The following is a 14557-nucleotide window of genomic DNA, read 5'->3' as shown; positions in this document are numbered from 1 at the left end:
TTAAGGCCAGCCTGGTTTGAAGGGCAGGGCAAGTCTGGAATCTGTGGCAATCCTAGGACTGGCTGAGGCCAGAGTTGTGAAGGAAGCTTGATCCAACACTCTGTCTTGACTCCATGATACTTTCCTGGGGCCTCACAAGCACTGAATCCCAAATGACTGTCTCAGAAAAACTTTCTTAGGAAATTCAACCTTCAGCACTTGTGTTGTGTAATATGAAGAGAGTCCTCACAGATGGAAACCTGCATGTCTCATCTGGAAGGCTAAGTTATATTTCTTAAAAGAAGCTGAAACTTGCGCGTGCGTGCACACACACACACACACACACACACACACACACACACACACACATTACTAGTTACCATATGTTTGAAAATTTCTAGCAATTTAAAATACTATTTCCATAAACTATTCTTCCTCTAAGTACCAAGAAAAATTCTGTCTTTGCTGTTTCCCCTAATTCCATTGAAAAGAAAGTCAAAACAATCTCTCCCCAATTTATAGTTATCCAAGACCTGCTTTCTTTCCTTTTGTTAATTAGGTAATTTTCAGAAACACTCACATTTCCCCAACTTCAATACAAGCAAAAGGTAGGATTTTGAGATCAGCAGAGAAAACTCAGCAGGGAGAAGAGATAAACTATTCACAGAACTCTTGTTTGTGACCTAAGCTGAAAGGATGGAATAGAAGGTGGAGGAGTAAGCTTTTCATGTGGAATTGTTTTTCTTTTCCATTATGTAAGACACAAGAGGTCACACCTTAACAAAGCTGAATTTCCATTAGTCTACTCCACTAGTAAAGTACCCCTTAGCCTCTTAGCAGAAAGAATTCCATAGCAAAAAACAGCTGAAGAAAACACTTAAAACATTCTTGGATGAGGCTTTGCATAGCCTCATCTCCATCTGGGGTGCAAACCCTTCTGAGAAAGGCTTACCCCTACCACTCATCTAGCCCTTGATGCAATGAACCCAAGAATGATGTTCCAAACTAATAAACCAGAAAGAGAAAGAGGGAGAGACATGAGAGCTGTTACTGACTTTCTTCTCTTTCAAGGTACACTGAAAAAGGGCACTCACGTCTTTTACAAGAAAAGGGATAGCAACATTTTATTATAGTAAGGAAAAGAGGCAGAGGAATCGGGTAAAAGTACTGTACTATGTCTCACAGTCGGTATGCAATACCACTACGAAATACAGAGGAGTATGTGTGAAACGCAAAGTCAGAACTGTGTGGGAAGACTACCTCAAGAATCCACACATCCACCTTAATTCTGAAAAAAAAAAAAACAAATATAAACTCAAACTTAAACTGCAATAGTCCATATGATATATTTTCAAATAATAAAAATAAAGGCAAAAATGGCAAAGGAATCAGGTTTGAGCATTTTATTTTCATCCTATATAAGAAATATGGATACCTCCTGTCCAGGTATACCTGTGGCTCCATGATGTCATCAGAGACATTGGGGGATGTTCTGAACAACATTCCCTTTCATCCTTTGTCTCTAGTTTTTATCCTTTTTAAAACGTGTTAGGAAGACATTTGCTCAGACAGATAATAAGCAAACAAATCAAAAAAGATATATAGTGGCTGATACCTTTCTTTAAGTTCCTGGCACATAGTACGTTTTACTTGTTGAATAAATAAAATGAATGATTCCTTGGTAACCTTTTCTATTATGGGTTAGTGGCCAGTTCTAGATCCTCCAAGAACACTCTGTGCTTAGCCTTACACAGTACACTTCATACAAGTATCGAAGGTTTCCATTTATTTGTCTCACTCCATGGAGATTCACCCTTGATTTTTCCCAATAATAAGTAGGATGACTAGAACACAATAATAATGTAATAAATATTTTTCAACTCAATAATGAGGATTGGCCCATGGGTCCAATGTTTTGTGAATCTTTTTTCCTCCAGCACTGTGCCAGGTACTCTTCAGGGTACTAGGGTTAAACAGACAAATAAATATCCCTGACCTTTTCCACCTCCCATTCTAGCCAAAACAGACAATAGATGTAGAGTTAAACAGTGCTCTGGAAACTTTTAAAATGAAAAAAAATCTAATCAAAGTGGTAGAGGCAGCAACCGCTGTGGAACTATGGGGCTTGGAAAAGGCTTCATTGTAAAGATGGCATTTTCCTAACAACTTAAAGCTAATACAAGGCTTATTCAGGGCTATTTCAAGAAATAAAAATAGCCATTGTTTAAGTCAAAACTGAAGGGGATTTCCCAGTTTAAGGGAAAATTGGCCTGTCAAGTTCAGCCAGGAGATCAGTGTGGCTAGACAAAAGTGTGTTACCATGGGAATGAGAGACCTGACAGGTCATGTCAGGATCTATGTACTATATGAGCATTATGAATTATGCTTTAGGGGAGATGGAGAAGCTATCCAAGGTAAACGTTTTTCATTGTCTACTAGCTCAATGAAAATACAAAGACAATCCCACTGGGAACTGGTATGGAGAAGCCTCTCTTGTTTGGAGTGTTGAATTCACATTAAAAAAAAAAAAATACTAGCAATTCAAAACCATATCTTTTTAAATTTTGAAAACAATGTTGTTTTTTCCACTAAACTCTACATCCTATAGGATAGAGAACAGTTTTGATTCCCCTTTATATATGACTCAACAAAAGCCAAGCCTCATTCTTATCTGCTAAAATCACATAAAATGTTGATTTAGAGAAAATACACTTTGCTTGTAGACTACCTAAAGACATTTTCCCGTTTATTAGGAAATGGAGAAACTGAGCCTGTAGACACCATAAACTTCCAAATATTAACTGATACATTTTGTTTTATCTTCTCATTTCATAGAGAAATACTATGAGTAACAATTAAGTTGGTAATTAAATGAAGAAGCCAGACTCTTATACATTAAGAGGTAAATGGAATAAGCAAAGCAGAAAGAACAGAAAGAAAAAAGAAAGGCTGCAAGAAGTTCAGGCACAACACTGTAGGACTTTTAGCAGAAAAGACATTTGTGAAAGTAAAACAAAGAAACTGAATGATGTTTCTGATTTAAAAATTGCCAGTTGTCTTCCCCCATCACACAACACCCCTCACACCTCAACTGCCAGCAAAGTCAGAAGAGTTGGCCCTGATATCATTAGAGTGGGAGAGGTGGCCCAGTTCCGCACTGCCCTTCACATAGCCTGGCAGCAGAGTAGAGCTGCCCCTGAAGGCCAAGGTACAGGAGAGGCTGCAGGGGCCTGAGAGCAGGAGAGCTGACCCTGCCCTTCACCAGATGCACCATTGGGTGAGCTCCCAGTGCAGTGATATTGAGCACAGGTGTGCTGGTACAGGTGTGCTGATACAGGTGTGCTGATACAGGTGTGCTGGTACAGGTGTGCTGTCACAGGTGTGCTGGTACAGGTGTTCTGGTACAGGTGTGCTGGTACAGGTGTGCTGGCACAGGTGAGCTAGCAGGATGACAAACTCAGCTACCTCCTAGGCCCAGATTCAGGGCTTTGGGTTGAGTCATCCCAACATTACCCTATCTATGATCTGCTGGAATTCATGAAAGGGCTTTTCCTACAGATTCAAAGCTGCAGACTTTCCATGACACAGGGCAACAACAAGATATCCAAGGGGATTCTCAGTGAGGATCCAGTATTGAGTGTAACAGAAACCAGGGGTTTCTAAACAGAGCAATGACTCACTGCAAGGAACATTTGCAAGTAAAGATGCTTGACCAAAAGAGTATACTGTGTGATCCTGGAACACACTACAGATTCCACAAGATTTTTTTAATTCTATATTGCTTTATCTTCTTTAGAGTGGAGATGTTGTAATGGCAGAGGGAGGATATGAAGGGGCAGGGACATGAATAGAATTGGGATGCATGGTGTGAAATTCACAAAGGATCAATAAAAAGGTTTTATTTTAACTTCAATGTGGATAAAGTCATATATACTATATAATGTTGAACATACCTATAAGCACTCACAAACCTAAAGCACGGCTAGCCCTGACTTTAACTTCTTATACTCTGGTTCACTGCAGTTTTCTATTTGATCACCGAGTTTCAGTAGCTTCCTTTCATGTAGCTGCACATTCCTGCTGATTTAGAGACATCCACAGTTTCCTGGAAGGGTGGGTGGAGAAACCGTAAATGATGTTGGGTGAAGGGGGGGGGGTGCTGTAAAACACTGACTTCTGAATGTGACAGAGCAGACACACATTAACCAGCTGCGGTTTCCTACACAAAATCTTACACAAAATCAAGTCACTCCAAATGGCAGTGGATGGCTGCCTGCTAAGGGAAAAAAGTCACTCTCCTTTGATGATGGAGCCACTGGGAGGATGTCACACCATAGTGGACAGCTACACACCCATGTGTATGTAGAAAATGCTATTTACACTAAGGGGATTATTAATAACAAAACACAGAGAGGTCATAAGTTGGGAGGGACATAGAGTAGGGGACTCAGGAAGGGTTGAAAATGGCAGATATGATCAAAAGCCTTATGAAGAAGACAAGGCAAAAGCAGTCACTGTATCTGCAAGCACTAAGTGGCATGATTATGGAAAGATTAAAGAAAAATCATGTCATTTAATAGATTTTTCCCCTAAGAAATCTCATCCTATAATATTGATATGGAAGACAGGGCAGTAAGTTGTTAATGTCATTGCTTCCAAGTTTAGTAGCAGCAAACCACTGGACTTCTGCAATTAAATCTGTAAAGCTTTACATGGTGGTCACTTACCCCTCTTGCTATTTAAATAAGCCTGCTCTTTTCTGAAGGGAAACAGAGGAACAGTGGATCTAGTCAGGGGAGGGGAGGAGGGGAGGGAAACTGGAGGGAATACAGGGAGGGAGGACTAAGGCTCAGATGTAGTGTATGAGAGAACAGTTTTTAAATTTTACTTATTTTTTATTTATCTAACATCCTACTCACTTCTCCCTCCCAGTCACCCTGTTCCACAATCCTTCACCCTCTCCCTTACTCTTCATTCTGAGCAAGTAGGGTAGCCACTGGGTATCTCCCCCACCCTGGGATGTCAAGTCTCTGCAAGGTGAGGTGCTTCCTCTCCCACCACAGCTGGATAAGTAACTAGTAGAACATATCCCACATACAGGCAACAGCTTTTGGGATAGCCAGTGCTCCCGTTGTTCAGGATCCATAGGAAGGCCAAGCTGCACATCTGCTACATATGAGCAGGGGGACCTAGGTCCAGCAGTGTGTGTTCTTTGTTTCAGGCTTTGAGAGTCCCAAGCGTCAAGGTTAGTTGACTCTATTGGTCTTTCTATGGAATTCCTTTCCCCTTCAGGAACCACAATCCTTCCTCCTATTCTTCCATAAGAGTCCCCAAGCTCCAACCACTGTTTGGCTATAGCTGTCTCTATCTGTCTGAGTCAGATGCTGTGTGGAGCCTCTCAGAGGACAACATGTTCCTGTCTGCAAACATCACATTAATAGTGCTAGGGATTGGTGCTTGCCCATGGTATCGGTCTCAAGTTGCACCGGCTATTGGTTGGCCATTCCCTCAGTCTTTCCCCATCCTCCATGCTTGCATTACTTGTAGACAGGATAAATTTTGTGTCGAAAGTTTCTGGGTGGGTTGGTGTCTCTATCACTCCACTGAGGTTCCTGTTTGGATAGAGGAGGTTGCCTCTTCAAGTCCTGTATCCCTAATGTAGTGAGGCATATATAAGGTTACCCCTATTGGTTCTTGGGTGTCTTCTTTGTCCCAGGCTATGCTTCTCCTGAAGATGCCCCCTACCTCCTACCCCCAGTCACTTGCAGATTTCCATTTATTTTCAAGGCCAAACCCATTTAGATTGATCCAAACATTACTGTGTTGAAAGCTCACTAAATTAGAGAGGTAATAAATTAAAATAAATCAAATGTGAGAAAAGCATGTAAGAAGTGATATTAGCCAAAGATTTATTTGGTGCTTTAGAGAGTGACTTAGAAAATGGTTTTTGTATGAAAAGCTAGTTGGTAATAAGCGTTCAGATAATACAAGTAAGAGTTTACAATATCATGTGAGTCTGAGAACTTAACAGTCTCACGATTTGTTTTCCTATAAAGTGTCAGATTATAGAAACACGAAATTCGGTCTTGACTAGAAGTTAATCAGAGCAGGGTAAGAAAAAGAAACTAGATTCTTATCTTGCTCAGTTGCAATTTACTGAGCTCAATCAAGTTCACCATCTTGCAGACGTCTATGTTAAAAAAAAAAAAAATCTATCAGCAGATTTCCTCATTTAAAAGATAAGTTTTAAAAAGGCAAGACTAAATTTTCAGTCTTTTCATTCATAAATGATATAAAATAGACAGGAATATCTTTGTCAGCTTGCCCACGGTAAATCATTGGAGTTTTGTTAACATTATTGCAAATAAACTCTTTGAAACACTATTGGTAGCAGTAAAGATGCTGGAGGAGTCTTCTGACAGCCAAGATTCAAACAATGAATGAAAATAGTCAGGACACAAGGAGCCATAAAAGATGATCACTTTCACAGAGTGACTATTCTAGACAAAAATTATCCATGGGAGTTCATTTAACTTCCCAAAAATCTGCGTTTACATACAGGATCCATCCTTTCCCAATCCTGATGTGTGTAATAGGTATGTACTTACTGAAGACTCTCTCTGTTTAGGACTGTCTTCTGTACTTTCCAATGCATGCCAAACACAGCAAAAGAGGCAAAGAGTGAATGTGGGGTTTGCAGCCAGTGCAATTGTGTGTGGTTTCATGTCCCATGTTTTCAAAGTTAATCATTCCCACGTGGGTTCCTTCAGTGCACTACTTTCTGATGCCACATCACATGGTGGTCACTTGCTTAAGTATCCGTTTCCTCTATGATACACACTTTAAGTACTCAGGGACAGAGATTGCCCTGCTTCCTGTTTGTGGTACCTTACGAATTCCATTGTAAACAATGCAATTACATGTGTGGTTCAAAATGATCAAAATGCTTGTGTCTAATTCTTCCAGGATAGGTACTTTTTTTAATTTTTAAGACACCTCCATACTCAATATTACCCTTTGTCCCATAATTCCTAATTCCTATAAGATTTGTATGGTAGTACAAAGATTTAACACTGGGGTATTAAATGTCATGATTGTCAATATCATTCAACAATGTTCATAGTTATACTATAAAGTTAGGTGGAATTCTTTGAGATAAACTATAAGATCAGTTAAGTATAAATTAAAACTTTCCTAATTCTCATCAAGGAGAGTAGCCATTTTTAAAATTATGATATTGTGCTGGAAAAGCAGCTCATTTGTATTTGTTGAATTCCTGCCTGACTCACATAAAGCCCTGTGTTCACTGAATCTCCAGCACGGCCTAAAACCCAGTGTAGTAGCAGAAGCCTGGAGTTCAGGTTCCCAGAAAGTAGAAGCAAGAGTGCCAGAAGTTCAAAATCATCCTCAGATACACAGGAAATTCAAAGTCAATCTTGTCTACATGAGACTTCGTTGCTAAATAAATACGCACATAAAATAGTATTTTTCGAGAAAAGAAGCTATACTGTATGATGTTATGAGAGCAAATGCACATCACCACACACTCTAAAGTACAAAATATATGCTGCACCCACAGTGAACACTAGTGTCAACTATGTACTTTGGATGACAATAACACATCAACACAGGGCTATTGGTTATAGCAAAAAAAAAAAAAAAAAAATGGGCTGGTAACATTTGGGAAAGGAAAAAAGAGGAAAACTCCTTTTTAAAATTTTACTGTGAGTCTCTACACTGCTCTAAAAAATGTTTTGGTTCATTGCTTAACAAACAAAAAACACTAAGAATACATTAAGTATTACTCCTTGGGGGGACTCAAATCTGGTGATTTAGGGACAGTTTCACAGAGGAAAAGGTATATTCTTTTGTTTTAGGGTGAAATGTTCTATAATATCTGTTAAATCCATTGTTGGTGGGATTGCAAGCTGGTACAACCACTCTGGAAATCAGTCTTTCAGTTCCTCAGAAAACTGGACATAGTACTACCTAAGGACCCAGCTATACCACTCCTGAGCATATACGCAAAAGACACATATACATATAACAAGGACACATACTCCACTATGGGCATTACAGTCTTATTTGTAATAGCCAGGTGCTGGAAAGAACACAGATGTCCTTAAACAGAGGAATGGATACAGAAATTGTGGTACATTTACACAATAAAGTACTACTCAGTTATTAAAAACAATGACTTCATGAAATTCTTAGGCAAATGGATGGAATTACAAAATATCATTCTGTGTGAGGAACCCAATCACAAAAGAACAAGGTATGTACAAACTGGTAAGTGGATAGTAGACCAAAAGCTTGAGATACACAAGATGCAAGCTACAGACCACATGAAGCTCAAGAAGAAGGATGACCAAGGTGTGAATGCTTCAGTCCTTCTTAGAAGGAGAAACAAAGTACTCAAGGGAGAAAAAACAATGACAGTTTTTGAAGCAGAGACTAAAGAAAGAACATCGAGAAACTGCTTCACTTGTGGATCCATCACATATACAAACACCAAACTCAGTCACTACTGCCGATGCCCAGAAATGTTTGCTGACAGGAGCGTGATATAGCTGCTGCCTGAGAGGCTCTGCTAGAGCCTGACAAATACAGAGGTGGATGCTCACAGCCAATCATTGGACTGAGCATAGGTTCCCCAGTGGAAGAGTTAGAGAAAGAACTGAAGGAGCACCAGTGGAGGGGAATGCCAGAGCAGGGAACAATGCATGTATGGAATGACATAACAAGACCTGTTGTTTTCATGTTATTTTAGTAAAATTAACCAAATAAAAGCACATTTCTGTCATCTAAAAAATGCTATTGTTCTGAAAAATGCTAAAAACCTCACACATCCCAAATGCCTTTGGTGCCGTACCCTGTGCTACAGGTATTGACTCTGCTAATGTCCATGGCATCCAAAGAAATGGTTCTTGCACACTCAGTCTTTGGAAACTGCCAGGGTGTTTGGATGGCAGGTAGTCATGGTTTATTAAATAACCTTCAAATGATGTTTCTCAAGTACTTATTTTACCCACAGTTATCCTCAGCAGTAAGAGGTTACCAAGACACAAACCTGAGAAATGGTGAAGATTTTTAACAGGAAAGTAAGTCTGAGCTGGACCACAGGAAGTAAACAAATGGGCATCTTATGTCATCTGTCACAGCCATATCGGCATTGTTTGGGTCACTGTCAAAGTGGCCAGCACATCTCAGTACTTCCTTTTCTGAAATGAATCATGTTATCCTTTAACATCAGATGATGCCAGTGCATGAAGTCGTCATTCATAACCATAGTGAATGTTGTAATATTATAAATATTTACTGCAGGTTTTATGTATCATACTGATTTAAAAAAAAACAGGGCAAAGAATAATTAATATGCCTCTCTTTTCTTTAAGTCTACTTTACCTAATTCTACCAAAAGTCTCTCTGATAAAAGCTACCATCTACTGAAAGGCAAAATTCAATCTGCTCAAAGGAATATTGGCCATCCTATAAAATGTCATAACATACATCTTGTTTAAACTCTGTAAGAAGTTATATTGCATTAATGCCTCCGCTCTGATACATGATTTGTCAATGAGTAATGATTTTTGTAATGTAATCATCTCAATTAAAGCTAAATTTTACCTCTCCAGAGATATTTCCAGAAAATTCAATTATTATATTTTAACTAGTACAAATGATTGATTTATTTAAATACATTCTGAGTTTACTTTGAATTTTCCCTCAGATGCTGTTTTTAAAGATTAGCATCTATATAACACAGAAGGTCTATATGTTAAGTACACTTTTATTCATAGTTTTTTAAAAAATTTTACTATGCCATTTAAATTAATGGCATACAATTACAATTTGACCTATCACTTATATTCTAATTATAAATGTAACATTAAAAAACAGAATGTTCCTTAAGGTCATCTTATATGTCACTGGTATAAGATTTTGTACACACCTTGGAAAATTCTAACAAGAATGCTCCCTGTGATGGAGATGATGGGGAAGATTCCAGACATCACGAGGTGAAGATAGTCTCCCATCAGTCCCTTTCTTACCAGACAGATGCAGAATAGTCAGATCAAAAAGTGTTAGCCTTATACTGCTTCCTATGTGTGGCATTAGTCAACAACTCTTAATATATTATGAAGAATACTAGAAGGAACTAGGAGAGAGAAACTATAATCAGAATATATTATATGAAAAAATCTATTTTTAAATTTTTAGGAAAGGAGAGGAGAAAACTGTGATTGGATGATTTTATAGTCAAGAACTACCCAAAGCATTAATATGGGGAGGCAGGGAGGATATGACTCTACTGTTGAATTTCTGCATGATACAGAAAATATAGCATATGTAACATTGATCAGATCAGTTTTCAGGAAAAAACAAAACAGGCATTAACTCAAATTAAAGCTGACATTGCAACTGCTCCAGAGATGGGGTATATGCCCCAATCTCTCTTCTCTCTCTCTCTCTCTCTCTCTCTCTCTCTCTCTCTCTCTCCCTCCCTCCCTCCCTCCCTCCCCCTCCCTCCCTCTCTCTCTCTCTCTTTCTCTCTACCTACCTATCTATCTATCTATCTATCTATCTATCTATCTATCTATCTATCTCTATCTCTCTCCCTTCTTCCATCTCTTCCTCCCTCCCTCCTTTTCTCTCTGTCGCTCTTTCTTTGTCTGTCTGACTCTCTATCTCTGCCTCTGTCTGTCTCTCTGTCTGTCATACTCTCTCTCTTGCTCTCTTTCTGTCTCTGTGAATATGTGTGTGTGTGTGTGTGTGTGTGTGTTTGTACTTTTTGTTTCTGCCTTCCTAATCAAATGACCTGTTCCCTGCTCTCGTTCGGTTGGTTTCAACCACAAGACATCACTGTACATTTTTTTTCTTCTTCAAGATACACGTCACAACACAGCAAGAAAGGAGGAACTTCCGTGCCTGTGGTAACATCACTTGATAAACAGACTCCCTGAACAGCAAGTGCCTGTCTGCCGAAGCTATATAAAGCAGCAGTCTCGGGCTACCAGACACTCTTTTCGAGAAGACCATGAGAGCTGCAACCATCCCCATGCCAACGTTGGACAAAATGCCAGGAGTGTTCTTCTCTGCTAGCCCAAGGGAGTCAAAAGAACCTAGCCATTCTCCACTCGATGACAACAGGCAAAAAAAGAGGCCAAAAACCTTGTAAGTTCCTTTAGTGTCTCTCTTAGATTATCTTTTATGGCCAAGGGGGTAGGAGTAAATAGGCACGAATACTGGCATTTGGTTTATGTAGAACAGAGCAATTATCTTCTGTGACTTATAAGTAAGATTCGGTGTTATTGAAAAATAAATCATGTTGTAGAAATCTGTGCGGGGAGTCTTTCTGGACTCTTACTCATAAAAGGAGCTCTATTTTAACATAACAGGATATTGTATCAACTATTCTTATGTTACCTTCTACCTCAGATACCTTTGTTTCATGTTCTTTTCATAGACAAGGGAAGCTCTTCTAGAGAATTATGAATTTTTGCTGTCTTTTGTAGTGGAATGGACATGAAAGCATACCTGAGGTCGCTGATCCCACATCTGGAATCTGGGATGAAATCGTCCAAGTCCAAAGACATGTATGTACTGAATACATTGAAATATAATTATAAGTATATAAGCAGACTAGAAGTTAGCTGTTGTCTTTGTAAGATAATAAGACTCAATGCTTTTGGACACAACAGCCTACTCATGTAATTCCAGAAGCTGAGAGGCTGAGACTGGGGATTGGTGGGGGGCTTGCATGAAGCCTTATTATTTAAAAAGGCATATAAAAATGCTGCATGTAGTGGACTTCATTTCTTTTAGGTAACAAGACAAACAAGATTAGACTACATTAAAGCCAATGAACATTAATTATGATTTCTCCACATCCATTTTCTGTGTTATTCCCTCTAATCTACTTAGATTTTAACTGTCTTGACAGATTTTTTCATAATTATGACAATTAAAAAACTTTATATATAAAATTGATGATAGAAGTCATAAGAAAGAATCTTTGTTATCAATATGGAGCAGCCATTATAATATCAATTGGGATTTCATAAGCTAGTTTATTAATTTAGGTTATTTTTGTTAACTGTAGACTTTCTGCCGAAGAAGTAATGCAGTGGTCTCATTCTCTAGAAAAACTCCTTGCCAACCAGAGTGAGTATTCCTAATTATTTATTGTTTGGGGATCACCCTTGTAATTTAATATATTGGATGGATGATTAATGTATATTATCAAAGGAAGAAAAGAAATGTATGCAAAACTGAAGCATTTTAATTCTTGAGTCACTGATAATTTCGTCACAATATGACCCAGTAATATAGGACTAGATTTTAATCACTGTTCTTTAGACAAATCTGCCAAAAAGCTTCATATTTTCTTAGATTCAAGAACAGAACTGAAATTATGCTGAGTTGCTGGGGAAATGGCTGATTGGCTGAGAGTGCTTACAGCTCTTAAGGATGACTGATCCCCTGCACTCAAGGGGACTGGTCTCATCGCCATCCACCTGCAACTCCAGTGCCCTCTTCTGGCCTCTGTGGGCACATGTCCACAAGTGTTTCTCCATGGAGAGGTGAAAGGAGAGGAAGAAATACATACATACATAAACTAGCATGGTTCAGAGGAGAGAATTTTATTTTTAATTATCAAATGGTGTTAACACCCTAATCGTTAACATTTCCTTGCAAAAAGGACTCTACATTCTTGCTCACATGTTGGTGCCTATAAGTAATGTCATTGTTCTGTAATCAAAAGAGCTCAGTGTCCCTTTAAGTACAGGAAGAAGCAAAGCACACTTATGTGAACACGCAAAGCACTGTGTGACTATGAATAAGTTTGTTTGGTGCCAGATTCCACACATAAGAGTCCCTCTGCAAATTAGGGCGTGGCTGTTTTAGCAGGGGCTGTCTTTTACCTTTGTGTATATAATAATTCTATACCTTTGCTTATCAATCTCCTCCACAGCATATTCCTTTACTGAATTAATTTTCACAATCCCTCTCTTTCAGCGGGCCAAAATGTCTTTGGAAAATTTCTGAAGTCTGAATTCAGTGAAGAGAATATTGAATTCTGGTTGGCTTGTGAAGACTATAAGAAAACAGAGATTGAACTTTTGCATAACAAAGCAGAGAACATATACAAAGCATTTGTGCATTCGGATGCTGTGAAACAAGTGAGTATTAAAGTCATTATCACTAGCATCAGTGTGTGGGAATTTTACCTACATGTAGAAATAGGTTAGGATGAAATCCATGATATCATAGTTTTGCATATGTATAGATATATGCATTTGTACATTCAATACAGTGAAACCATTCCTTTTGTGTGTGAAGATATCAATAGAGAGACTAAAAACATTTTGCAAAACTGTCCAACCTGGTCTCGTGGAGAATGGAATGCAGTATTGCAGGACAGATTTGCATGTTAAAGATCCATGGTGAGCTATTGTAACTCAGATAAGATAAAATGCAGACCGCTATAACACACTCAATCAAAGCAGCAAAAATGTGGGCTGCTACTTAGAAATGCTGGTCTTCCAAGAAAATATTTCCAATCAGTAAACTTGAAATGCCTGTGACATTCTTTTGTGATATATGGACTACATTCTGGGAATATTTATTTTTTCATATTCATATAGTTTTCTTTCTTCCAATTACACCATAAACAGATGCTGAAAGCTAAATATCTTTTTATTGCATTTCCCTGTAGCCTGTGCACCTAGTATAGGGCTGGCTTAGACTAGGTTCAATTGAGCCGATTTAAGTAAGAGTGTAAACCATTTTAAGCTGATTCTAAAACACTGATAGTATAGTAAAATTTACCGTTAACAGCAAGTGCACACTAAGTAACATATTATTCTTTTCAGATCAATATTGACTTTCATACTCGAGAATCAACAGCCAAGAAGATCAAAACACCAACTCCCACTTGTTTTGATGAGGCCCAAAAAGTCATATACACACTTATGGAAAAGGATTCTTATCCCAGGTTTCTGAAATCAAATATTTACTTAAATCTTCTAAATGACCTTCAGGCAAATACCTTAAAGTGAGTGATTCCTGGCTGACAGGAATTAAAAGATAGTATCATGAATGGAAGGAGCCATGCTGATGAGACTGTCTGTGGGGTCAATCAGGCCTGCTTGGGTGACAGTCACTTGGTGGGCCCGACAAAGTACAGATGGCTCAGAATGGATTAACACAGAAGGCATCCGGGTGGAGACTTGAGGAAACATCAGCAAGAAGACAGGGAGGCAAATGGAAGGAGGTGCTATTGGACTGCCATGAAATGCAGTAGGGTTCTATTAGAACAACCTTCCAAAGGTGGTCAGCTGACTCTGGCAACACGGAAGCTGGATAATGTGTGTGAGACAGATTACTATGTACTACAAGCCTCAGGGACAGCAGACATGTATGCTGCACAATGTTGTGTAGGATGTGATGAACTCTTGCCATCTCCCTCCTATAGATAACAAGTCCAAAATTTTATATTGCAAATAACAGTTGCTGTTATTGACCTGAAGAATTTTTAGTTTGTTTAATTGTATTTGGCTTGGAGTTGAGGAAA

At 38.7% G+C, this 14557-nt stretch overlaps 1 protein-coding gene across 1 annotated transcript; it reads left to right on the top strand.

Moving 5' to 3' along the window:
• Nucleotides 1–11017: 11017 nt before the first annotated feature.
• RGS1 (regulator of G protein signaling 1) lies at nt 11018–14139 on the top strand (the record flags this gene model as incomplete). Its single annotated transcript, XM_080918061.1, has 5 exons — nt 11018–11154; nt 11496–11576; nt 12083–12144; nt 13000–13163; nt 13857–14139. 5 exons carry the CDS (start codon nt 11018–11020, stop codon nt 14040–14042), a joined length of 630 nt encoding a protein of 209 aa, XP_080774187.1. The 3' UTR covers nt 14043–14139.
• Nucleotides 14140–14557: the final 418 nt, after the last annotated feature.

The sequence above is a fragment of the Micromys minutus genome, assembly GCF_963924665.1.
Source record: "Micromys minutus genome assembly, chromosome: 6".
NCBI lineage: Eukaryota > Metazoa > Chordata > Mammalia > Rodentia > Muridae > Micromys > Micromys minutus.
The sequence above is the reverse complement of the archived record's forward strand: the minus strand, read 5'-3'. Positions and strand labels throughout refer to the sequence as shown.